The sequence below is a fragment of the Chelonoidis abingdonii genome, chromosome 11 (assembly GCF_003597395.2).
Source record: "Chelonoidis abingdonii isolate Lonesome George chromosome 11, CheloAbing_2.0, whole genome shotgun sequence".
NCBI lineage: Eukaryota > Metazoa > Chordata > Testudines > Testudinidae > Chelonoidis > Chelonoidis abingdonii.
In genome coordinates, this window is record NC_133779.1 from 29,653,318 (window position 1) to 29,679,074 (window position 25,757).

The following is a 25,757-nucleotide window of genomic DNA, read 5'->3' on the forward strand; positions in this document are numbered from 1 at the left end:
GGGGGCGCCTCAGGGCCGGGGGGCGTAAGGTGGAAGTTTCGCCTAGGGCGCGAAACATCCTTGCACCGGCCCTGTGCACAACTCTACCTTCAGTCCTCAGCAGCCTGTGGGATGGAGTCCTGAATGGTCATTGTTGGAACGGCAGTGACTCCTGTATTTAGGTTCCGTATCATTTTCCATTATAAATGTTTTGTTCTGACTATTTTTCAAGAGAACTGATGTCTCCATGTTTATATCAGGAGTTTGAAATTAGACAGAGTCAGTCTTAGGGCCTTTTGCTCTTCCCATGAAAAATCTACCCAGATTTAGTCTAGTTATAAACTACCAAAATCGCTGTTTCCCATCTGTGTTTTCCTTAATAGAGTTTGCTCCAGGCTTGCTGCTAAAATAGTAGGCGAAATAGTATGTGAGGGGTCGGCAACCTTTCGGAAGTGGTGTGCTGAGTTTTCATTTATTCACTCTAATTTAAGGTTCCACGTGCCAGTAATACATTTTAACATTTTTAGAAGGTCTCTTTCTATAAGTCTATAATATGTAACTGAACTATTGTATGTAAAGTAAATAAGGTTTTTAAAATGTTTAAGAAGCTTCATTTAAAATTTAAATTAAAATGCAGAACCCCCTGGACTGGTGGTCAGGGCCTGCACAGTGTGAGTGCCACTGAAAATCAGCTCGCATGCCGCCTTCGGCACACATGCCATAGGTTGCCTACCCCTGTAGCATGTGATCATGTAATTAAAAACTCCTCATAATTCATAGACACAAGGGAACAGAATTAAGGCTACACAGGAAACCATAATTCTGGTATTTCCTAACTTCTGAGTGCTTGGACTCAGCTATCATACTGTTCTTTTAACAATTTTTTTTAAAGGAATAGCATATATGCACCAGGGGATATATTTAAGCTACTTTTGGAAGCCAAAACTCAGTTAAAGATGAGGAAAGTTTGAAAGTGTGTTTGAATGGAGCTCAGCTAGTACCAAAAAGCAAGCTTATGCTTATTTTACAAAAATTCATCATCTTTTTAAAATACCGAAAAGTTAGAATGTCTGGAAATGAACAGGGCTGGCTGGAAAACAAGAATTACATTTCACCAAAAATGTGAGGTTTTGATGCAGAAATGAACACAAGAAGACCTTTTGAAATTGTTCATGACAAAAACCAGAGAAAATTTCCTGATTCAGAGCTGAGAGTTGAACCTAGGTCCAATCAACAGGTTATAGTCAATCTCTGTAATGCTTCCTTAATGTCTCCTGGTGGAGCTGTTCCACGTCGTAAAAAAAATTTAATATCCATTGGATCAGAGCATAAAAAACTTACTCCACCACCCAGTGGGTAAGGCACTCATTGAGATGTGGATCTGAGGTTTTTAATGTGGCACAGATGTTTGTACTGAGAGCACATAATTGCATTGCACAGGTGTTAAGGGGGTAGCAGTGGGTTTTGGCAGCTAGGTGGGGAGCAATTGGGGCTTTTGGCGCATCAGAAGGCAGGGGAGGGGAATTTGGGTTTCAGAATTAAGCCCCATTGAGATGAGAGGAAACAGTGCACTACTCTGAGCTACTGTTTCAGGCAGCCCCTGAGCAACATATGTTTTGCCAACATGAGTGGTCATGTAGACATGGCCTGAGGCTCTGTCTACACCACTGTACTGCTTCAGAAAGTGTAGCCACCTACTACAGCGATGAGATTGTAGGTCATCCACTTCCCTGAGAGGCAGTAGCTAGAAGAATTCATCTGTCAACCTACCATTGTCTACACTGGGGGTTAGTTGGTTTAACAGTGTCTCTCAGGGGTGTGAAACGTCGCTAGGCAGATGTAACTGTTCGGTGTAGACCAACCCTGAGTGTACAAGGAGTTTGGACATGTAAAAACAAACCCATTGGGAGAGCTCAAAAAAGGCTTTTGCAGAATTCAGAAACATTCAGTTTCCCTGAAATCCAAGAAGAGCTCAGAACACGGACATGCCAGACTGCCTCTGGACAGGGGCAACTCAGGGGAGGTGCACAGAGGGCCAAGTGCCCCTCCAGCAAGGTCAAGTGCCCCAGCAGCCAGCCTGGGCAGGGAGAGGAAGGGGCAGGGGCACAGCCAGAAGGAAAAAGGCAGGGCCAGAGCCTCTCTTCTTCCAACCATGCTGCCTGGGATGCTGCCCAGAGTAGCGTGGCTGCCCGGGAGAGCACCTGGCTGTGGCAGCAGCAGGCTGCTCCCCACCCAGGCTCAGCTTCTGGGGACAGGAACTGACTCTGAGCATGCCTTGGGGGGGCCGGGGGGTGCTCCAACTCGCTCAGTCACTGTCCTGTATGCCAAGCCTAGGAGGGAGGCAGCTGCAGTCAGATACTCTCCCAGGCAGCCACTGGGCTGCACTGGGCAGCATCCGGGAGTGGCTCCAGGGCCTGGCTGCCAGGAAGAGCTGGGGGGGAGCCAGCGCAGCGGGAGAACAGAGGCCCCCCCCGGGTAACGTGGGATTGGGAGAGGAAGGGGAGAGCGCAGGGGCCCCGAGCTGGGGGTGGAGCGGGGAGGAGTCACGTGGGGAGGTCATGTGTCATCCCCTTTGTGTCCCTCCCACGAGTCACCTATTGACCAGGGAATGGGATCCCTCCTGACTCGGATACCTTCCTGATGATGGGCAGTACCAGCTGCCTCAGAAGAAGGTGCAAGAAACCTGTTGTATTAATTTCAGTGGAATAAATGGACACAGACAGTCAAAGATGCTCACCTGACCCTGTCACTGTACAGCGCTAAGTTTTAAACCAAGTGTGGGGTTCTGCGTACAGAGACATCAGCTGGCTTAGTCCCATGGAACACACAACTAAAAATATCTCTGGCCTTTTATTAAAGATCGAGAAAAAGAAGGAAAAACAGCTAAAGCCTTAAAAACGTAAAATATTAAGTAGCGCTTTGAGCACCATCCCTTCTTCCTTTCCCTTAACTGTCAAGTTTTTAGAAGGAAAAAAACCCATGCCTGGCAGTCTCTGAGATGTGTGCAGTGTAGTTGTAGCTGTGTCAGCCCCAGGATATTAGAGAGATAAGGTGCACCTCACCCACCTTATCCCTCTAGCCTTTTAGATGGATTAAAAGGGGTAATAACTTTCCTGGTTTGGGGCAAGTGAGAGAGAAAAAAATAGCTGAGATGAGCTGGAGCTGTTGCTGCTGCTGCTGCTGCTACTGTTAAAGTCCGATCCCATTTCCTAGAAAATAAGACAAGTTGATCCCACGAGGGGAGAGAAAAGAACAGCTCTGAGAGAAAATGCAGCTTCCTTACTGGTGGAGAAACACGGGCATGGCCCACGGTCTGATCAGCTGCTTTGAGATCTGGCAAACTTGCTGCTCCGTTTATTGCTTTTAGCTGCCTTTTGGTTTACAGGCTTACAGCAGTGTTGCAAAATATATAGTTTTGGCCCCGATTGAGTGTTACTCACAAATACCATCCATCTTATTGAACATGGACTCTTTAACAAGTGTCTGTGTGTGTGGTCTGGGGATATGGTTTGGTTTGTGGAGTGAGAGGTAAGAGGGGCCCCCAAAATGTTCCTGCGTGGGCCTCCCTGGGTTAGCGCCTCCTCCGATGGCAGCCCTGACGGAGAAGCTTGCTCCTTCCAGGCCTCCTGCTTCTGAGCGAACAGTTGTCCTGATTCCACCCCCCAAAGTCTTTTCTTTTAAGGACTCCACAGGGAGTGGTTGGCAGGATAGCCCAGCCCTTCAGTAGTTTGTCTACCGATTAGGCCTAATTTCTGACACACCAATTTTGGTCCATTGCTTTCTGGCCCCACACAGCTCTTCTTTACTAGGCATGATTTTAACACAGTCCTTGGATTCTAGCAGTTGGCCTTTGTGTTTGGACTCCGTTTCCCACCTTTTTCCATTAACATTTATTGCAGGGGTGCTCAGACCTTTGTCCTGGTGACCCCCTTCACACAGCAAGCCTCTGAGTGCGACCCCCCCCTTATACATTAAAAACACTTGTTTATACATTTAACACCATTATAAATGCTGGAGGCAAAGCAGGGTTTGGGGTGGAGGCTGACAGCTCATGACCCCCCCCACGTAATAACTTCACGACCCCCTGAGGGGTCCCGACCCCCAGTTTGAGAACCCCTGATTTATTGTGACCATTACTGTGACATTCTAAGGAGTTTCACTCACCGCTGAGCTCCCAATTAGGGTAAATCTGTAGGCCCAACTATTGCAAAAAACTGTCCAAGTGACATTTATGGAGTAACCTGCCTTTGGGGGAAGTTTGGATTCTGCCCTGAAGCAGATAGGCTCACTTATCTGTAAGGCTCTGTCCTATCTGATGTAAGTGTGGGTGTTCTTATTATTCATTACAGAGGTGCTGTCTTTCTGTGTTCCTGGGGGATGCTCCACCCCAAGCAACACCCCCACTCCACTGCCGCCCCACCTCTTCCTGTCCCCACCACTCCCCCATCCCACTTCTTCTCACCCCAACCCTGCCCCTGAACGCGCCCCACTCTCGCTCCTCCCCCTCCTTCCCAGTGCCTCCTGCACGCTGCTGAACAGCTGATTGCAGCAGATGGGAGCAGCAGAGAGGGAGCAGCAGATGGATGGGGCCTGCTGGCAGGCAGGAGGTGCTGGGGGGAGAGGGAGGAGCTGATTGGAGGGGGCTGCTAGTGGGTGTTTCTGTGGGTGCTCCAGCCCCAGAGCACCCAGGGAGTCAGCGCCTATGATTCATTAAATGTCAAATCCCTTCTTTCTAATCCTACTGAATTCTTGGCATCAGTGATATCTTGTGCCAATTAGTTCTACAGGATTTTTAAAATCCACTTTAAATTTGTTGCGTTTCAGTTTCACTGACATCTCATTTATGAGTCATAGACCATTATGATCAACTAGTCTGACTTCCTGGAGAATCTGAGAGGGTAAATAGGACTCCTGGATTACTTTATCTAACCCTCTGTCATGTCACTGCTTATTTCTCTTGTCTCTGAGGCCTCATATGAAGTCTCTCCAGGTTCTAACCATTTTTGTTGCCTATTTCAAATGGCGTGACCAGCGTTGGATATGGAATTCCAGGTGGAAGACTCCCAGTGACTGATATAATGGCTGACACAATGCTATTTTCAGCATCATTCTCCATTCCTGTCGTAACGGAAGCTAACACCTTGTTTGCTCCTTGTCCAGCCCTGTGCACTAAGCAGATGGTTGAGCTCAATGAGCTTAAGTGGATTGGAGTTCAGGACCTTGGCAGGTGGCAAGCACCCTGCAGAACTCATGACCAGCGTGGGCTCTGCTGGGGCAAGCAACACATGGAGCTGGTGACTCGGGCAGTCTCTGCCAGAGACATGTCTTTTGCAGTTCAGTTGTGAGAGTTCGCCGAACATGTTCTTTTCTCTTTCAGCCTGATGTCTGGCCTGGCCACCATGGACTCCAAGGCCTGTGGGAAAATGGGGTTGATCACTCTCACCTATTATCTTTGGACGACATTCATGGCTGTGACTGTTGGGATTGTGCTTGTGATCAACATTCATCCAGGTGCTGCTGCCCAAAAGGAGGAGTATACCACAGGCAAAGTGGTGCTGAGCTCTGCAGATGCCTTACTGGATTTAATCAGGTACTCTCCAGCAGCTTCCAGAATAGCCCTGGTTTTATAAATATGGGGCCTGTTTTATTGTTTACAGCCAAGTTCTTCACACTGTAAATGAGTTCACACGAGCTTTTAACAAGATCAATGTCTCCAAGAACATTTAAGGAGAAATTGGCCAAATTCAGCCATGGAGTGAGTGGCTACAATTCCAGGCACTTCCCCAGAGTGCACTTGTTCACACGACAACTGACTCTGACTTCAATCCATGCAGCAACGTAGGTGCCTAAACCCCTCTGTGCAGCACCACAACGATCCACAGAACTCCTGTTCAGCGGCTGCTTAACCCTGTAGGCACCTAAACTCCCTCAGCACCTCACTTTCTGTGGTAAAAGTATCCTAGACAGTAGAGACTCAAATTTTAGAATGGGGGGCGTGCATGCTGCTACCTCTCTCTAGGCATCCAGACGCCTAGCTCATGCCCTAAGCCCCAGAAGAAGCCATGAATGGGGGATGACAGGCATTAAGTTGTGTGCAGAGTCCAATCTGTATGTGGTCTCTGAGCAGGTCTACTGGATCTGATCCCATTCAAAATCTGGCTGGAGGAGGAGGTGGTGGCAGTGGTAGCCATCTACCTTATAACCTTTAGCTCAGTGGTTAGCACACTCACTTGGGGTGTGGCAACCCCAGGTTCAATCTCCTTCTCTGCCAGGTGAGTGAAAGACTTTGAAGAGGGGCCTCCCACCTCTCAGAAGAGCGTGCTATGCACCAGGGCCAGCTCTAGGTTTTTTGCCACCCCAAGCAAAAAAAATTTTGGCTGCCCCCCGTCCCAGCTCTGGGCTCCTCGCTGCACCCCCCTGCTGCCCCAGCCCTGGGCTCTCCCCCACCCTACCATTGCCCCCCACACACACCTCCTGCCACACCAGACCTGGGCTGTCCCTCCGCCCCCTGCACCCTCCTTCTGCCGCAGCTCTGGGTCACTGGTAACTCGCTCCCAGAGCGGGTCATTCAGCAGGAATTTTGGATGTGCACAGAACACAAACAGGATTGATTCCCATATGGTTATAGAACTGCAGTAAAGTGGAACAATTTTCAGCTTATGTGACTGGAGGATCTCTGGATGCATATTATAAGACTGTCCTCCATAAATGAGGAAAAGTTGAGGTGCCTTTATTATTCTTTTGTTCCACTCTTTCTTTCTATGGGGAATTTGCCAATGCAATATCACTGTCTTCCTTTTAAACAAACAAAAAAAAAGGCAATGGCTGTTGAAAATAGCAATTCCAGTCCTAATAACCACTGGGAAGCATTTCTTGCTCAATTTTATCCTACTTTTTCTACAGCAAGTTACAGTGGATCAGTATATTTGATTTGGGAGAAATGAAGTAACAGCTGCCCAAACTGAGCTTGAGCACTCCTGAATTTTGAGGTGTTCAAATCTGGAAGGCAGGTGCTGGGGTGGGGGGGGGGGGGGGGGGCTGTGGGCTCCACTGGGAGCACGGCAGCATGTATGCAGCAGCGTGTCTGGAGCTGCGTGGAGCCAGACACGCTGGTCTGAGTGGCACGGTAAGGGGGCTGGGGGGTTGGAGAAGGGGTAGGGGGTTCCAGGGGGGCAGTCAAGGGACAGGGAGCAGGGGGGTTGGATGGGGGGAGGGTTCAGGGGGGGGCAGTCAGGGGCAGGGAGCAGGGGGGGTTAGATGGGTCAGGGGTTCGGGGGGCAGTCAGGGGACAGGCAGTGGTTGGATAGGCATGGGAGTCCCAGGGGTTTGTCAGGGGACAGGTAGGGGGTGGGGTACTAGGGGGGAAGTTGGGGAGGTCTCAGGAGGGGCAAGCTGGGGACAAGGAGAAGGGAGGCTTAGATAGGAGGTGAGGTCCCAAGGGACAGTTAGGGGCAGGGGTCCCAGGAGGAGGCAATCAGGGGACAAGGACCAGCAGTGCTTAGATAGGGGGTGGGTTCCTGGGGGGCAGTTAGGGGGTCCCAGGAGGGGGTGATCAGGGAGCGGGGGGGCTGGATGGGTTGGGGTTTCTGTGGGGGGCAGTCGGAGGGAGTGGATGGTGGCAGGTTGGGGCTACCCTCCCTCCCCGTGGAGTGTCCTATTTTTTGAATGTTAACATATGGTATCCCTATCCTCCATTCACAGTGCAGTTCTCCATTCACAGCAGGCTGCAGCACGAGGTCTCAGCTTCCTCACTCCCTCCTGTTGGTTGTGGCCAAGGGAATGCTGGGAAATGTAGTTCTTTCCCTGCTCCAGGGCTGGCCCTATAGGCAGGGAGCTAACCAAGGAACTACAGCTCCCAGAGCCCCCTGTTGGTTCTCAGCTCCCAGGCTGGATCCCTGCTGCCCCTGCAAATGGGCTGCCCCAACCACATGCTTGCTTTGCTGGTGTCTAGAGCCGCCCCTGCTATCCGCTGAGCTGGGGATGTTGTGAGGTTGGGTTCCTGAAGCTGTCCCACTGTGGCTCAATCACGATAGAGTGAGTGGAGGAAGGGGACTGGACCCCCCAGGGTCTTCCACCTTGGGGCCTGAACCACCAGGCTACAGAGTCATTTCCAGTTTCTCTAGCCCCATAGCCATTCCACTGTGGATAAACCCTTAGTTTTGGGGGGAAGGTAGGGGGAGTGCAAGAGAGGCACTCTAGTCCGGTGGCTGGGCACTCATCTGGCATGGGGGAGACCCCTGTTCAGATCCTGGCAGTGGCGGATTGGCTAACAGGGCCCCGGCCAAATTGGGGCCTCTGGAAAAATGAAGCCCCCCACACTCTGACCTCATTTCCCCAAAAGGAGCACGGAGGGGCCACTTGCTCTGGCTCAGGGCCCTACACATCTGTAATCCACCTCTGGATCCTGGTTCCCCTCTGGCGGGGGGGACACTGAACATCCCACATCCCAGGTGAGCGCTGCAAGCACTGGGCTAAAAGTTAAGGTGGCTATCATCACCTGCTCCCCCTGCAGAGATATGTGGGTCCAAGAGACTGGCTCCAGCCTGGGGCATTACCCAGACCCTGTAACTCTGGGCCACATCCCTCCTATTCATCATGTAGGAACCGGGGCACCTAACTCAGGCTTTGCGGAGTCCCATGTTGTGCCTGTGATTTTCTAGGTGCCCAAAAGTTAGGTGCTGCGACACTCGGTATTGCAAAGCCTACGGCCTTTCATGTATCTCAGCCCAGGTGTCTACGATCAATGAAGTGAGGGGGATCTGCACTTCCCCAGCTGCCACTGAGATGTCCCTCCCTCAGACCCAGCCATCTGCTTTCTCCTTACTCCCACTGGGCAGGGGCCCCTGCCCTCAGAGTGAGCCCCAACAAAGTCAGTGAATTCTTCCCTTCCCTCACAACACCCCCCATCAACTCATCATCTCCCACACATGCATGCTCTGAGTCAGCTGCCCTCTCCCTCCTGAGAGATACCCCAGTGGCCATACTGGGTCTTGGGCACCCTGGCCACCGCCTTCCTTCCCCTTTCCCCCTTCAGCCAGCCAGCTGCAGGCCTTGAGCCAGGGCTCTGAGTGGCTTGTCTCTGGCAGCCAGGCTTTGGCAGGAGTGAACAATACAGAGCCCAGCCAGCAACATGAAAGGAGCTCAATTAATTCTGAAACGTAGAGAAATAGTTTGTGTGCCATGTAGCTGCAGCCCAGGATATTAGAGAGACTCGGTGGGTGAGGGAATATCTTTTATTGAAACAATTTCTGGTGGTGAGAGAGAGAGAGAAGCTTTTGAGACACGCAGAGCTCCGCTTCTGGTCTGGGAAAGGAGCTCACTCACAGCAAAATGCCAGGCGGAACAGATTGTTTAGCCTAAACAGTTAATACACATTGAAGGGCCCATTCGAGGTAGAGTGGCCCCGTAATACCTCTGCAGTCAGAGGACAAAAAGGGGGTTGGTGGGTTACAGATTGTAGTACACCTCTACTCCGATACAATGTGTCCTGATATAACACGAATTCGCATATAACGTGGTAAAGCAGTGCTCTGGGGGCAGGGCTGCACACTCCAGCAGATCAAAGCAAGTTCAATATAACACGGTTTCACCTATAAGATGGTAAGATCTTATGGCTCCCGAGGACAGCGTTGTATCGGGGTAGAGGCATAATAAACAATAAAGGTATGTCTACACTGGCAGAATTAAAGCGCTGGGAGTAACAGCACCACTCAGAGCACCGAAGAGAAACCGCTGTTGTGTGTTCACGCTGTCAGCTGCCTACGCAATAGTGTGTTCACATGTGCAGTGGTATTTGGAGTGGTGCACTCTGGGCAGCTATCCCACAGAGCATCTCTTCCTCTTCTGCCACTGAAGGTTGTGGAAAGACAGAGTGGGTCACGGAGCATCCTGGGTCCTGTCCCAATGCCTCGTGATGCATTGCTTCCCATCCCAGCAGTCCCTGTGCTTCTGTCCGCATTTGGCACCATCTTTCAATGGTTTGAGTACTGCGCGCTCTGCCTCTTCAGTTTGCAGAAATGGATCCCACACTGTTGACCAATATGCTGCTCGCTATGACTAACACGTCATGAGTGGCGGTGGATTTATTCCTTAAACTATAAAGACAAGAGGAGTGTGATATTGATCTCGCCACGCGTAGTAGCTACAACACGAGATTCCTTGTGGCATTCACAGAAGTGCTAGCCACAATGGAACGCTGCTTTTGGACTTGGGAAACAAGCACTGAGTGATGGGATCACATTGTCATGCAGGTCTGGGATGCAGAACTTTTGGATGAGGAAAAACACATTCATGGACTGTGTGGTGAGCTCACCCCAGCTCTGCGGCAGAAGGACATGAGAATGAGAGCTGCCCTGTCACTGGAGAAGTGCATGGCAATTGCACTGTGGAAACTGGTTACTCCAGACTGCTATTGGTCGGTCGCTAACCTGTTCAGAGTGGGAAAGTCGACTGTTGGAGTCGTGTTGATGGAAGTGTGCAGGGCCATTAATCGCATCCTGCTCTGAAAGACCATGACCGTGGGCAACATGCATGATATTGTAGATGGCTTTACACAAATAGGCTTCCCTGACTGTGGAGGGGCGATAGATGGCATACACGTTCCAAATCTGGCACCAGACCACCAGTTGTTTGGGGAAGGATTTGATGATGTCCTTAAATTCCTTGGTGAATTGTGGTGTAGGCTCTTTTTTGAGTTCTTTATAGTAGTTAGTGTTAGAGAGTTGTCAGTTGGCCTTATTAACATAATCACCACGGTTGAGGACCCTTTTGCTGGTTCGATGACTATCTGGTGGTTAGATTTGAGGGACTGTATGGCTGTCCTCTTTGTGGTGGAGAGATTATGGTGGATGTGATGTTAAGGATTTTGCAGTCAATTTTTTGAGAAGTTTCACAAAACTCATACCACTGCTGCCTTTCCCATGCTGAATTTGCAATGGTGAGCACATCTGTGGGCCAAATCCTTCAGTCCCTACTCCTGTAAATCTCCCATGCATCTTACCTGGAGTTTTTCCTAGGTAAAGAAATTTGGCCCAATAGCCAATTAAAACAGCTAGTTAATTCTATGACAAATGAGTTCTCAAAAATATAACATTAGCCTCTGGGTTTACATAATTGGTTCAGCGGCCTTATTATCACTTGATTTTTCAATCCCATTTCCGCTCCTGATTTAAACTTGGAAATGGGGCAGTAGAATCAGTCGTACTGAAGGAGTGTGAGCCATAATGTACTTTACTCGCCTTAATTCTCTGAATGTTAATCCTGCAAAGAGGCTCTCCACTTTCTTTTCAAGCTCATGAGGCTGATTCATTCCTATCTCATTCATCTCTTACAGAAATATGTTTCCTTCTAACCTGATTGAGGCTTCATTCCAGCAGGTGAGTTCCCTTGATCCCAAGCTCCTAAGTCACCTCTCGGCTCCTGAGAACAGGGGACGGGTCACATGGGCAGCCTGGTGGGCTTGGATGGCTTTCTCAATATCAGTGATTAGCACCTTTCACCGTAGGAACCTGCCCAGGAAGAAGCGTCCTCCCTTCCATACTCACCCACAGTGACTGTGACTCATCACAAGGGTGGATCCCATCTTGTGGCGCATGCTGGGGCTGCACATGAGTCCTGGCCAGGCTTAGAGCCCCCCTGGCTGGGAGGCTGCATGGTTCGGGGGAGGGGGTTCCCTCGCAGATGATACGTCCTGTCCTCCCCAGACTTAGCCTCCATACACCTGGGGAGTTAAAAATGAGAAGGTTCTTCTGCTCCCCACTAGAACGAGCCTAGGGCCAGATTTCCTGAAGATCCCCGGCGCTCAGCTCCTTTGGAAATCTGGCCATTAATGCTGCTCTGGACTGAGCCGTTCACTTTTTCTCTGGCCCGAGCTCCTGTTGGTACCAAATGGCAGAGCCTGCAGGGAACGGGCGAACAGCAGAGCTTCTGCCTCCTGTCCAGACTCGCCACCCCCCGCAAGGGGCATGTTGGGAGGCGGGGGGGAATCACCTGGAGGGTCGAGAGCTGGGAGGAGTAGCTGGCCTGTAGGGTGGTGTGTGGAGAGCCAGGATGTGGGGAAGAGAGAATTTGCTTGGGGTGAACAACAACAGAGCTGGGAAGAAGGGTGAGGAGGCCTGAGAGGGAGGATGGATGGGGACTAGAGTAGGGAGGGAGAATGAGCTGCTCTGTGGGCGCAGGGGGGAGGAAGTTGCATGTGTGGTGGAGAGGGGGATGGGAGAGAGCCTGTGGCAGGTACCAGCCTATTCCAGGTGAATGGGCGCCTGTGCTTTGTGTTTGCTGGATCTTCCCTAGGAGGCAGTAATGGCAGGGGAGGAGCGTGGTTTTGGGGGTATGAGGCAGAAGAAAGCACGTGAGAGAGGGTGAAGGTGGGGAGAGCCCAGGGCGACTGGAATGTGGAACACGAGAGGGGAGAGAAGAGGAAGAGAGAAGGGAAAAAGAACAACTGTTCCACAACCGAGAAAAGGGGGATAGAGCAAGAAATAGACTGAAAAAGTCAGGGGAAAAGATCAAGCCAAATGAGAGAAATGCGAGGGAGCCGCAGGACTGGTGATTGCAAAGCAAGGCCGACCCCTCCTAGCTGGGGGCAGTTGTCAGCACAGCCCGAGCTGCTCATCTGAGCCCCCCTATGCAGAACTGGCTTGAGCCTTAGGGGAAGCCTCCCTCCCCCCACAGGGCTGGCCTGGGCCCCAGGTGTCACTGCCTGCCGAGCTCCTCTGGGTGAGGCTGGCACTGCCCCTCACTGCCCCCAAATGTTCCTCCAGGCCCCACTGGGGGCAAGCCCCATTTGTTTTGCAAAACTGGGCATTTGTCCTGTCTGCTTTTGCTGACAATCAGTTGGCAAGAGCAAATGGGACGAAGGCCCAGTTTTGCCAAAAAATAAAATAAAATTGGGACACCAGGGACAGGGCTAAGAGGCTGTATGTTACCCTGCCTATCATGCAGGTAAGTGAGCTGTGCATGTACCTTCAAGTGCATCCTGTACACTGCATACCGGGGTGCTTGGGCTGTGATCTGAAGGGAACAGAACCACTTCCCCACTTAGCTCATAGCTGGTCTCTTTTATTTTCAGTGGTAGTAGCAGCTGATCCTCGTATCACTCTCCCTCATCCAGGACAAGCCTCCCCGTTTCAGATTTTGGGCTTGAACTGGTCCCAGTCAATGGGAGTGAGCACAAGCCAGTCATTTGCTAGGAGGCTATTTGCTTTTAATTTAATTTCATTTAATGTTGCAGTATCGAACAGTTCTCGTCCCAGTGGTGAAATCTTCAGGCTTTCCAAAGATCCCAGGGAAACCTCTCAGCTTCATTTACTTTGCACCTGACGATGAAAATTCCGAAATCCAAAGACCTGTGCTTCTTGAGATCACCCCGTCTCCAGAAATGACCTACCGGACCCTGCCTGGGACCAGCAATGAAATGAATGTCTTGGGGATTGTTATCTTCTCTGCTACAATAGGTACTTGCCAAATACAGTCAGATTTCATGCTACCCACTGATCAAGCATTACTGGGAGGCATTTAATTATGAAGGTATCATATCAACTCCATAGTTAAGGTTGTATTGATTTAAACCTCTGTGTTCATATGTAACAAGGCAGGGCTTCCTCTCCATGTATTCCCAGTGCAAGATGCATTTTGTGATAAATTGTTAATTATTTTCTTTATTATTTATTAATTCTATTAATATGAATAATAATGATTGAAAATAGGCTCTTTATTCAGTGTTTTAAAATAATTTTGTAACATTTTTGGGCTCTTCTAGGTAACACAGCTTGTCACTAATCATCCAAACTTTTCATATCGTTAAAGCTTATTAAAAAGGGGTGACAGGCTCCATTTGGAAAAGTTAGGTCATAAGTAAACACAGTTATTAGAAATCATTACAGGCTACTTATAATGCTCTAGAATTTACACAGCACTTTGTAACCTGTTCAAGGCAGGGAGTGTTTCTAGTCTGTTTGTAACCTTGCAGAGCCAAGCCATCGTAGGACAGCAAATGAGGGAATGGAAATTGAGGCTAAATGCTGGGTGAACAAGAAAGGAAAGATTCTGGGTTTTAAGTGGGAGATGTGAGGAAGGAAAGATGAGTTGCTGGCAGCAGGAAATTGGAGACTGTTCCAAGCACCAGGGACGAGGTGGTCGAAGATGAAGCTGAAAGTGACAAGCAGATGAGTGGAGGAGTAAGGGACAGAAAACCAATTAAGAGACTTAAAGGGATAGAGGTGTTGTGGTCAGTGCAATGGGAGATAAAGGTGAGTGAAGCACAGGGATGTTTTGAATAGACTGAAGGAGGGGGATGGGATAACTCAGTGGTTTGAGCATTGGCCTGCTAAACCCTGTGAGTTCAATCCTTGAGGGGGCCATTTAGGGGCCTGAGGTAAAAATCTGTCTGGAGACTGGTCCTGCTTTGAGCAAGGGGTTGGACTAGATGACCTTCTGAGGTCCCTTCCAACCCTGATATTCTATGATTCTAAGGAGGAGAAGTGAGAAGAGAAGGTAGCAGTGATCCAGGTGAGATCATGGACCAGGGGGAATAGAGGAAATGGTGTATCTGGTTATAATAAGGGGAAGAATATATAATATAATATGGGGTGAAGGCAGGAGAAGTAGACAAAAGAGATGAAGATTACACCAAGGCCTGAAGCAGGAAGGAGGCTGGAATTATCATTAGTGGTAGAGAAGGGAGGTAGCAGAGAGGGACCGGCAGGAAGGAAGGTCAATTCAGTGTTGGAATGGAATGATTGTGATGTAGCGACTGGACCTCTGAAAAGAGATGGCAGACTACATACAGAGGTAGGCGCCCACACAGACATTCCTTCAAGATTTGAGATGTCCATCATGGACTCGGTTCTCCTCAGGGTCAACAGCATTTGCTCACTGTGTGGTTTTTTTTATTGTAATTCCTTGTCTTCAGACATTGAACAAAGCCTTCTGCAAGCAGGTGGGATTTGCCATGTAAAATGAACATGCATTGGCTTCAGGTAGTTTCCCCTTTTGATTCTTCAGGTAGCACCTTCAACTGACATTGGCTGGCCAGAGCTTCATCCTGGGGTTGCAGTTTCTAAAATACCAACATTAAACTTGAAGATTATGAGCAGAATTCTAATGACACTCATTTGGGCCAGTATCTTAGCCCATCTCAGGCCGTTCTGAAGTCATCAGAATAAAACAGGCTCCTAGAACAGGACAGCAGTTGATATTTTCTAGCTGGCCATATGAGAGAGTTCTCTATATGGTTCCAACATACACGGCACAGACGTTCTCCCAGGAAGGGATCTATCTGCTCTCTGTCTAGGGCTAGATAGTCACTTGCCCAGAAGTTCTCAAAACAGGGGTCATGACCCCTCAGAGTCACAAGGTGGGTACATGGCAGTCACCAGCTGTCAGCTCTGTGAGGCTGACAGCTCCGAGCCTCCATTAAATTAAATTAACCCTCCTCATTTTTAATTTATGAGGGGGCTAACACTCAGAGGCTTGCTGTGGGGAAAGGTCACCAATCCAAAAAGTTTGAAAACCACTAGACTAGCCTCTACTTGGCACATGAGGGCAGCCAAGCCAGTGTGCACCCCTCCTCTGTGATCAGGTGGCAGAGAGGAGGTGAAGATGGAGGAATCTTGGCTCCACAGCCCCCACCTGCCTGCTAGAGCAGCTGGCTGGGTGCATGGGAAGGAGGAGTAACTTCCTCCCTCCCACCAGCACAGCCGGGGAATAGCTAACTCCCTTGCTCTCCCCTCTCCAACCAAGGGGACAGCAGAAAGCGCCACTTGCAGGTGGAACTGTTACATGCCAACCCTTACTCTGGGCTGAGTTGAAGGATCACAGTCAAGCCCATACCAACTATAACTCCTTACTCCTCTGTAGCTTGTCTATGAGTTCTCTGGAGTTTCACTTCAATGGTTCAGTGTAACTTAGGAATTAAAGCATTTATAATAAATATTTAGATCCTCGTGGGCCATCTTTCAAAGGGTATGTTGAATAGATGCTCAACACGCAGCAGTCCTACCCATTGCCCTCCCTGACTCCCAGCATGATGCCCATGGAGGAGAAGGGGGATGAGTTTGAGTCTTTACAATGTCTCGATAGAGAAGACAAAGGAATACACCTCTGCCAGTGTAGGGCTACCTTCCTGGTGTACTAAGGTGCTTCTGCATCCCTTCTACATGGGATTGGGGGTAGACAGTCCCGATGGCCCAGTTCCTACATGTGTTGCCATGAATTTGGTGGCCAAAGGTCTAGTTAGCACCCTTGATGTCCTATGAGCCAGCAAGTGTGACTGCAGTACTAGGCCCACAGACAGGTCATGGCATGCTGAACAGGCCATGGATGCCAAGAAGGATGGTATCAGTGGGCTGGGTACCCAGAAAGCCGGAGGAAAGGTGCTCAGTGGATTTAGCTGGTACCACAGGCACTCTATTCATATTGGTATCAAGGCACCAAAGGAATCTTAGATCATTATCTGCCCCTCAGTTGCAGAGCTCAAGATGAGTCTAACACATGTTGACTTCTCTTGTGTCTTGATTCTGAAGGCCCTGGAGACCTCTCTCTCTTTCTCTCTCTCTCTCGTCTCTGAAGTAATGCTCATTCCTACCCCTTCTTGAGACAATTGGTACATGGATCAAACTTGATACCTGGGCTCTTTTGGGTGTCTCAGCCTTGGTGCTCAGGGTGGACTCTCACTGGGGTGCTAGCTGAGAGGGACTGGATGGAGGCCTGAGTCTTAGCTATATCCTTCTTCATCATGTGTGAGGAGGCCTTCACAGGGCACTCCAGAAAACTTTAGGCAGGCACCCCAAGCTTGCTGTGTCACTTGGAAAAGAGCACAGGGCGCAACAGCTAGGGATCTGTCCTTTTCCAAAACAAGAAAAGCACTTAAGTATGCCCACCACTGCATGGCATAGGAGCATCAAAGGAGGGGCATGTCTTAAACCTGGGGATTTAGCTTCTGCTGTAACAGCTCAACTTCAAAGGGGGCTCCAAGCCATCTAGTGACCTAAGAACATTTTTTTTTAAACAATGGTAAAGCCAATGAGTAAATGAAAAGGGCTGACTACCTACTAACTGCACTGACCAATCACCAGCAACTAAGTGCAGCAGCAGGAGAAGTAACCGAGAAGCGGACAGGCACTGCAGACATTCTGTCTCGCACACAGGCAGTAAGAAGGAACTGAAAGTCAGATGGCCTACTTTGCGTGGGGATGGAGGGACACAAGGACAGCGAGGGTGCAGACACTGCTTCCCAGGAAATCTGGTCTCACGCGCCATGGGAACCACGTTGGTAGATACTTGAAGAAGAACTTTTATTTTGTTAAAAGCCAGGAAATTGAGAGCTATGGCTTCCCCAGCAGTCTGAGTATGACCAACACAGTAGAGTTTGTCATTATGGACTCAAACAAGAATAGGCAATGTCACATGCTATTAGGTAAATCCAGTACTAGAGTAGAAATGAGGTGCAATCCCTTTCATTCAAAAAGAGGGATAGTTTAGCCTGTTGCATTATGGGCTATATTAATCCCACAAAACTAACTTTTGGAGGGTCAGTGCTCCAGGAAATGGATTATTCTGTTATTACCAAATAGGAACAGGAAAGATAGTCCACCTGCCTCTAGAAGTTACTGCTTGGTGGTGATGAAATAGGTTTACCAGCTCCCTGATCAAAAGAAGGGGCCAGATCATAGACGTTTCTGTAGCTTGAAGTCTTTAAACTGTGCTTTGAGAACGTCAGTAACTCAGCCAGAGGTTAGAGATCTATCACAGGAGTGAGTGGGTGATTTCTGTGGCTTGCAATGTGCAAGGAGGTCAGACTAAATGATCACGATGGTCGCTTCTGACCTTAAAGTCTTTGAGTCTATCATAACCCCAGGTTGTTAGGGAATGATCACATGACTTTAGGGAGGGTGGGGAGAGGATGGGGGCTAAATAAGTTCAGATAAAGTTCACAGATGTCCAAAGCTCATTATATCCCTCTCCCCTGCCCAGTGTCTGACTTTCTACTTTGGGTTTGTCTTCACTGCAGTAGTAGCTCAAGATATAACTCAAGTGTTGTTCCTAAACTGACTGCCAGAAGTTTGTAGCTCAGAAGAAGTGGTAGGGGAATGACACTTCAGGTGCTGCCGATGCTGGAGCAAATAATGCAGTGGGTATACAGTTATTCTGTGCTGCGGATCCAATCACTCTCCCTCGAGCAAGGCTAACTGGAGAAGGTAACTCAAGTGTAGATAACTCAAGCTAACTTTGCAGTAAAGACATAGGCTTGGATTGCCAGCTCTTTGATGTAGGGAACTATCCATGACTCTGTGTGTGTGTAGTACTTAGCACACAGGGGCCCTGTTCTCTTGGCTGGTCCCTAGGTCCTACTGTAATAAATATTAATAATAATAATATAATATAAATTGCATGGATGTTTATCTCAATTAGAAATTTGCTCTTTTGGGAGTTTGTCAATTGACTCTATATTGCAGCCACCAGCAACTGAAGATCTTTGCATGTTAAAAGAAAAAGTTAAATATTACTTAACCAAGTTAGATGTCTTCAAGTCACCAGGACCTGATGACATACACCATAGAATAATTAAGGCTGACTGAGGAGATAGCTGAGCCATTAGCAATTATCTTTGAGAAGTCATGGAAGACAGGAGAGATTCCAGAAGACTGGAAAAGGGCACATATCTATAAAAAGGGAAATAAGATCAACCCAAGGAATTACAGACCAGTCAGCTTAACTTCTGTACCCAGAAAGATAATGGAGCAAATAATTAAGCAATCAATTTGCAAACACCTAGAAGATAATAAGGTGATAAGTAACAGTCAGCATGGATTTGTCAGGAGCAAATCATGTCAAACCAACCTGCTAGCTTTCTTTGACAGGGTAACAAACCTTGTGGAAAGGCGGGGAAGCGGTAGATGTGGTATATCTAGACTTTAGTAAGGCTTTTGATACTGTCTCGCATGACCATCTCATAAACAAACTAGGAAAATACAATCTAGATGGAGCTACTATAAGGTGAGTGTAAAACTGGTTGGAAAACTGTTCCCAGAGAGTAGTGATCACTGGTTCACAGTCATGCTGGAAGGGCATATCAAGTGGAGTCCCGCAAGGATCAGTTCTGGGTCCAGTTCTGTTCAATATCTTCATTAGTGATTTAGATAATGGCATAGAGAGTACGCTTATAAAGTTTGTGAATGATTCCAAGCTGGGAGGGGTTGCAAGTGCTTTGGAGGATAGGATTAAAATTCAGAATGATCTAGGCAAACTGGAGAAATGGTCTGAAGTAAATAGGATGAAATTCTATAAGGATAAATGCAAAGTGCTCCACTTAGGAAGGAACAATCAGTTGCACACATACAAAATGGGAAATGACTGCTTAGGAAGTAGTATTGTGGAAAGGGATCTGGGGGTCAGAGTGGATTACAAGCTAAATACGAGTCAACAGCATAGGCGCCAACCTTTTCCAGTGCCCGTGGGTGCCCTTGCCCCCCTGCCTCTGGCCCTGCCCTGACTCCATGCTGGCCCCACCCCTATTCCAACCCCATCCCCAAAGTCCCCACCCTAACTCCACCCCCTCCCTGACCCTATTGGATCCCTTCCACAAATCCCCGCCTCTTCCCCCAGCACGTTGCGTTTCCCCTCCTTCCCTCTCCCTCCCTGCCCCACAAATCAGCTGTTTCGTGGCGCAAGCGCTGGGAGGGAGGAGGGAGAATCAGGACGCAGTGGCACGCTCACGGAGGAGGTGGAGGTGAGCTGGAGCAGGGGGGCAGGGTAGGGCCATGGAGAGCTGCCAGTGGGTGCTGAGCACCCACCAATTTTTTTCCTTGGGTGCTACAGCCCCAGAGCACCCACAGAGTTGGCGTCTATGCTCAACAGTGTAACACTGACACACAAAAAAAAAAAGCGAACATCATTCTGGGATGTATTAGCAGGAATGTTGTAAGCAAGATATGAGAGTAATTCTTCCGCTCTACTCTGCGCTGATTAGACCTCAACTGGAGTATTGTGTCCAGGTGTGGGCACCACATTTCAGGAAAGATGTGGCCAAATTGGAGAAAGTCCAGAGAAGAGCAACCAAAATGATGAAAACATGACCTGTGAGAGGAGATTGAAAAAATTGGGTTTGTTTAGTCTGGAAAAGAGAAGACAAAAAGGGGACAACAGTTTTCAAGTACATAAAAGATTGTTACAAGGTGGAGGGAGAAAAATTGTTGTTCTTAACCTCTGAGGATAGGACAAGAAGCAATGGATTGAAATTGCAGCAACGGGGGTTTAGATTGAACATTGGTCCTGCCATAACTGCAGGGGTCTGGACTAGATGACCTCTCGAGGTCCCTTCCAGTCCTATGATTCTATGTTCCATATCAATGCTGTTTAATAACTCAAGTTAAAATGTCTGGTTGCAGGTCTCCTTCTAGGGAAAATGGGTGAGCGCGGAACTCCTTTAGTCAACGTGTGCCAGTGTCTGAATGAAGCAGTTATGAAGATTGTTTCAATGGCAGTTTGGTAAGTAAATAATTCTGACTGACTCAATTTGGATGTTTTCATATCTCCCAATTAACCCCAGTTTCAGTTATATTGCTACAAAAAATAAAAGTTCAGGAACTGTAAGTTCAGGATGTTAAAATATTCCCTCTTCTGCAGTCAACTTTTTTGTTTCAAGCTTAAGTAAAGAGTTGAGGCTACTGGTTCTCTGTAGTAAGAAGAGCCTCACAGTTACATTGGCTAAGAAAAAATAAGAATTAATTCTCATACTTCAGGATATAAAAAGGATAATGAGCTTGGGTCAAGAGGAGCTCTCAGACTTTAAGGTCAGAAGGGACCATCGTGATCATGTAGTCTGATGTCCTGCATATCACAGGCCACAGAACCTCATCCACCCACTCCTGAAATAGATCCCTAACCTCTGGCTGATACTGAAGTCCTCAAAGCATGATTTAAAGCAGGGATAGGCNTAGACCAGGGGTAGGCAACCTATGGCACGTGTGCCAAAGGTGGCAAGCGAGCTGATTTTCAGTGGCACTCACACTGCCATTGGTCCGGGGGGCTCTGCATTTTAATTTAATTTTAAATGAAGCTTCTTAAACATTTTAGAAACTTTATTTACTTTATATACAACAATAGTTTACTTCTATATTATAGACTTGTAGAAAGAGACCTTCTAAAAATGTTAAAATGTATTACTGGCACGCGAAACCTTAAATTAGAGTGAATAAATGAAGACTCGGCACAGCACTTCTGAAAGGTTGCCGACCCCTAATTTAAAGACAAAGTTACAGAGAATCCACCATTTATACTAGTTTTAACCTGCAAGTGACCTGTGCCACATGCTGCAGAAGGCAAAAAATCTCCAGGGTCTCTGCCAGTCTGATGGGAGGGAAAATTCCTTCATGACCCCAGATATGGTGCTCAGTTAGACCCTGAGCATATGGGCAATACCTACCAGCCAGACACCTGGGAAAGAATTTTCTGTAGTAACTCAGAGCCCTCCACATCTAGTGTCCCATCTCACCACATGGTATTACATTGTGCAGTCGAGTGGACAAAGTGTCTGGCGCCCCACCAGCAATTACCCTGATGGGCTGCATGTGGCCCACGGGCCGAAGGTTGCCCTCCTCTGCTCTAGCAGGACAGGATGGTCTTTTCTGTTATGACATTTGCCATCTTCCTATCCCAATGAGCAATTTTTTTTTACTAATTCTTATTGCAGGTACTTCCCATTTGGCATTGTGTTTCTCATTGCTGGGAAGATTTTGGAAATGGAGGATCCAGCTGTGATTGGAAAGAAATTGGGACTCTACGCCATAACGGTGGTGACAGGGCTAGTCATCCATGGACTTATCCTCTTGCCTTTGCTTTTCACACTCATTACCAGGAAGAACCCCTTTGCTTTCATCCGGGGAATACTGCAAGCCCTGCTGATTGCCCTTGCGACATCATCCAGGTATGACAAGGTGGTCTGGTCGTCATTCGTCACAGACATTCCATTATTCCAGCTGAGAGAGAAGCTGGTTTCATTATTCAGGTCTAGGCTGCATATAAATGTTTTCATCCTTCGTTTAGCACAAGGGTTTCCTGAGTAATGTACCAATCACTGGTCCCTCATGTGCAAGGGAAATACTTTAGCAAACTCCTTTTAGCTATTTGAACTATGGGAGAGTTAAGCTACTTCCCCATTGTTTAAACCCCCTGCCCCCGCCCCCCACCAAAAACAGTTTTTTGAATGAAGCTACAGAAAAAAAACAGGCAAAGTCTGAAACTTGAGATGTGGCTTGGGCCTAGTTCTCAATGAAAACTAGAGCCACTGCCGGGTTTGAGCAGTGTGGGGGAGAATAACTCAGCGTGGCAAGAAATTAAAAGGAAGCCCAGCCATGTCTGCACGTTGAGTCAGTTCTAAGGATTTTTAGAACCACTCTAGAACCACAGTATTATCTATCCCTTGCCTAATGATTTGTAACATTGTTCGCTTTTTTGACTGCTGCTGCACATTGAATGGATGTTTTCAGAGAACTCTCCACAATGACTCCAAGATCTTTCTTGAGGGGTAACAGCTAATTTAGACCCCATCATTTTATATGTATAGTTGGGATTATGTTTTCCACTGTGCATTACTTTGCATTTATCAACATTGAATTTCATCTGCCATTTTATTGTCCAGCACCTGGTTTGGTGAGATCCCTTTGTGATTCTTTGCAGTCAGCTTTTGTGTTGTCTGCAAACTTTGCCAACTGACTCTTCACCCCAATTGAGACAGAGTTCTGACACTTTCCTTCCACCATTGTTTAAGAGGGAGGTGGCAGCTGATGTACAGAATTTTCCCTTCGCTTTATGAGCAGATGTGGTGACCTTGTGCCTCCAGCAGTCTTTTTATTAACTGCCTCAGTGACATCAACGACAATGGAAATGATTATTTCTTTGCAATGCAGCTCAGCAACCCTGCCCATCACCCTGAAATGTCTTCTGGAAAACAATGGGATAGACAGACGGGTGGCACGGTTCGTTCTCCCTGTTGGCGCAACCATTAATATGGATGGGACTGCACTGTACGAGGCAGTCGCTGCAATCTTTATTGCTCAGGTCAACGAGTACGATTTGGACTTGGGACAAATTATAACTATCAGGTAAATACATTTCTTCCTTTATTTACACTAAATCTGTTCTCGTTCTTCTCTATCCAGATCTAAGGACAGCGTTATCAAACAGCTACCAAATTTCCCACTCAGCGTTGGTCATTCTATTACGTTTAAGGTAGATGTGGTTGGACAGTAGCGTATCATAAGCATAGACCGTCTGGCTACTTCTTTACCTGTTGCAGTGCCTCTGCAGTCCTGTATCTTCTAAGGGCATGTCACCACTACAGACCGGCATAGCCCCCCCCGTGCAGATGCAGCCTGCACCAACAGGAGCTTCTGTATTGGGGTATGAATGCTGTGTGAGGAAGCTGTGTCTATACTAGGGGTTTCATTGGCATAGCTGTGTTTCCACACCCCTGAACACCATAGTTATGTCAACCGAAATGTTAAGTATCGATCAGGCGTAAAGCAGTACAATTCCCCTAGCCTGGGTGCAGTTATATTGGTAGAAAAGTGCTTATGCTGGTACAGCCTATTCCCATTCAGGGAGGGAATAAGCCGGGCTGGTAAAAGGCACCTCTGTCCAAGTTGGGGGCTGTCCAAGTAGAATTATTTCAGTTTAAAAAAAAAAAAAAAAAAATCACACCCCTAATCAGGACAGTTACACAGAACCACTCTTGCGTGTAGGCCAGGCCTATGTTTTCATTCAAAAAAACTCCTAAACTGACACAGTGCTATCTCGTCAGTCTGCAGACAGCCTGACAATTCCCTGGAGAATGACGTGAACTACCCCATCCGTCTCAATGAAACTGATGATCGTTTTTAAGTATTATCATTAACTATTTCACTGCTGATCAATTTAGCAGAAACACGTACGGCCAATGTGCTCATCCTATAATCCCAAACCATGCTTGGCCAGCAGTTAAAAGCCCCAAAGAGTCCCTACCTAGCTGCCAAAACCTACAGTTCTCCTCTGAAAATGTACACACCACAGGCGTGAATTGCCAGTGCAAACTTCTGTACCATGTTTACATCGGGACAATTCAGGGCAGAGTAAAATAAACTGAATTTATAGTGAAAGAAACATAAGGAACCCTGTGCTGACTGGATTAGTCATTATATTTCAGTTAATAACAACCACCTCTGTGCAACCTTAACTCTGCCCCTTATGTGTGTGTGTTAGTGAAGAGTCTTTAATTAAGGCTCATTCACTATTCTTCTGCAGGACCTTGCCTCGTTCAGTGCGTAGGACGAATAGTCCTCAGGGAATGAGGCTGCTGTGGGATATTTCTACTTGCCCTCCTTCACGCCCTGAACTGCGGCAGTGAAATAGGAAACTGCACCTTTCAGCTGTTGCCTCTCTTGGCTGCTTCTCTCCTTTCTGGCCAGGGGATTTCCAGGCTGCAGTTTCCTGCCATTACTGTGTATTGCCCAGCACAGAAAGGTCGCCCAAGGACACCTGCTTCAGAGACAGCTAACTGGTGTAACTGCTCCAGTTTAAGCACCACCCAGTTGGAAGCCCACTTTATTCTTAAGGTGAAAAGAACCACAGAGACCAGAAGCATCACACAACAGCTAAATTGCAGAGAACATAATTTTGTCCTTTCTTTTGAGGCCTGCCTACAGCTCAACACTCAAGTATCTGAGCACCTCACAAACATTCCCAAATTCATCCGAACAGCCTGTGAGGTGTGGAGTGGGACAAAAGTTCCTCCTCTGCCGTGGTGGGTTCTGCGCTTTCTGGTGGATTTTCTCACCTCTGAGGTTTCTGGCAGTCCTCAGTCTGGCTCCTTTTGTTAGTGACACAAAGCTGCCATTCACTCAGCTAACCTCATCATTGGCCAGCATGGGGAAAAGGAGGAGAACAATCCCCTGCAGTCTCTGCTGGTCCACCTAATGGGTCGGGGGACAAGCCAGAGACCTTCCCCTCTGGTGGGACCCACAGTCCAAATCAACTCCTCTTATATCAAATAGGGAGTTGGGAGGATGGGGGGAACCCAGGCCCATCCTCTACTCCTGGTTCCAGCCCGGGGCCCTGTAGATTGCAGCTGTCTAGAGTGTCTCCTGTAACAGCTGCATGACAGCTACAACTCCCTGGGCTACTTCCCCATGGCCTCCTCCAAACACCTTCTTTGTCCTCACCATCAGACCTTCTGCCTGATAATGCTTGTACTTCTCAGTCCTCCAGCAGTACACCTACTCACTCTCAGCTTCTTGCACACCTCTTGCTCCCAGCTCCTCATGCACCCCTCACTGACTGCAGTGAGGTCCTTTTTAAACCAGGTGCCCTGATTAACCTGCCTGTCTTAATGGATTCTAGCAGCTTCTTAATTGGCTCCAGGTGTCCTAATTGGCCTGCCTGCCTTTATTGGTTCCAGTAAATTCCTGATTGTTCTGGAACCACCCGTTACTTTACCCAGGGGAAAGGGACCTGCTTAACCTGAGGCTAATATATCTGCCTTCCATCACGTTCCTGTGGCCATCTGGCCCGACCCTGTCACAGGAGCTATTACCCTATATACAGAGGTTAATTCTGAGTGCAGCAGCCCTGTGGGGACACCAGGAGTCGCAAGCTGAGCCCTCAGAAACTGGGGAACACAAAATTAGAACCGTCTTTGAACATTTTTGGCCAACGTCCCTTAGGCTGTCTGTGGCAGAGCAAGGGCTAGAACTCAGTTCTCGTGTGTCTCTGCCCACAAGAACATCCTTCTGCCACGTGGAGAA

At 48.1% G+C, this 25,757-nt stretch overlaps 1 protein-coding gene across 1 annotated transcript in view; it reads left to right on the top strand.

Annotated features, from left to right (window-relative positions):
* Positions 1-25,757, top strand: part of LOC116821525 (excitatory amino acid transporter 5-like) — a 74,821-nt gene that overhangs the window by 27,000 nt on the left and 22,064 nt on the right. Inside the window, exons 3-8 of the mRNA XM_075070819.1 lie at positions 5,357-5,569; positions 11,312-11,354; positions 13,211-13,433; positions 20,367-20,466; positions 21,671-21,904; positions 22,887-23,081. Of these exons, the coding sequence (XP_074926920.1) occupies positions 5,357-5,569; positions 11,312-11,354; positions 13,211-13,433; positions 20,367-20,466; positions 21,671-21,904; positions 22,887-23,081 (1,008 nt within the window). The remainder of the gene's footprint in view (positions 1-5,356; positions 5,570-11,311; positions 11,355-13,210; positions 13,434-20,366; positions 20,467-21,670; positions 21,905-22,886; positions 23,082-25,757) is intronic.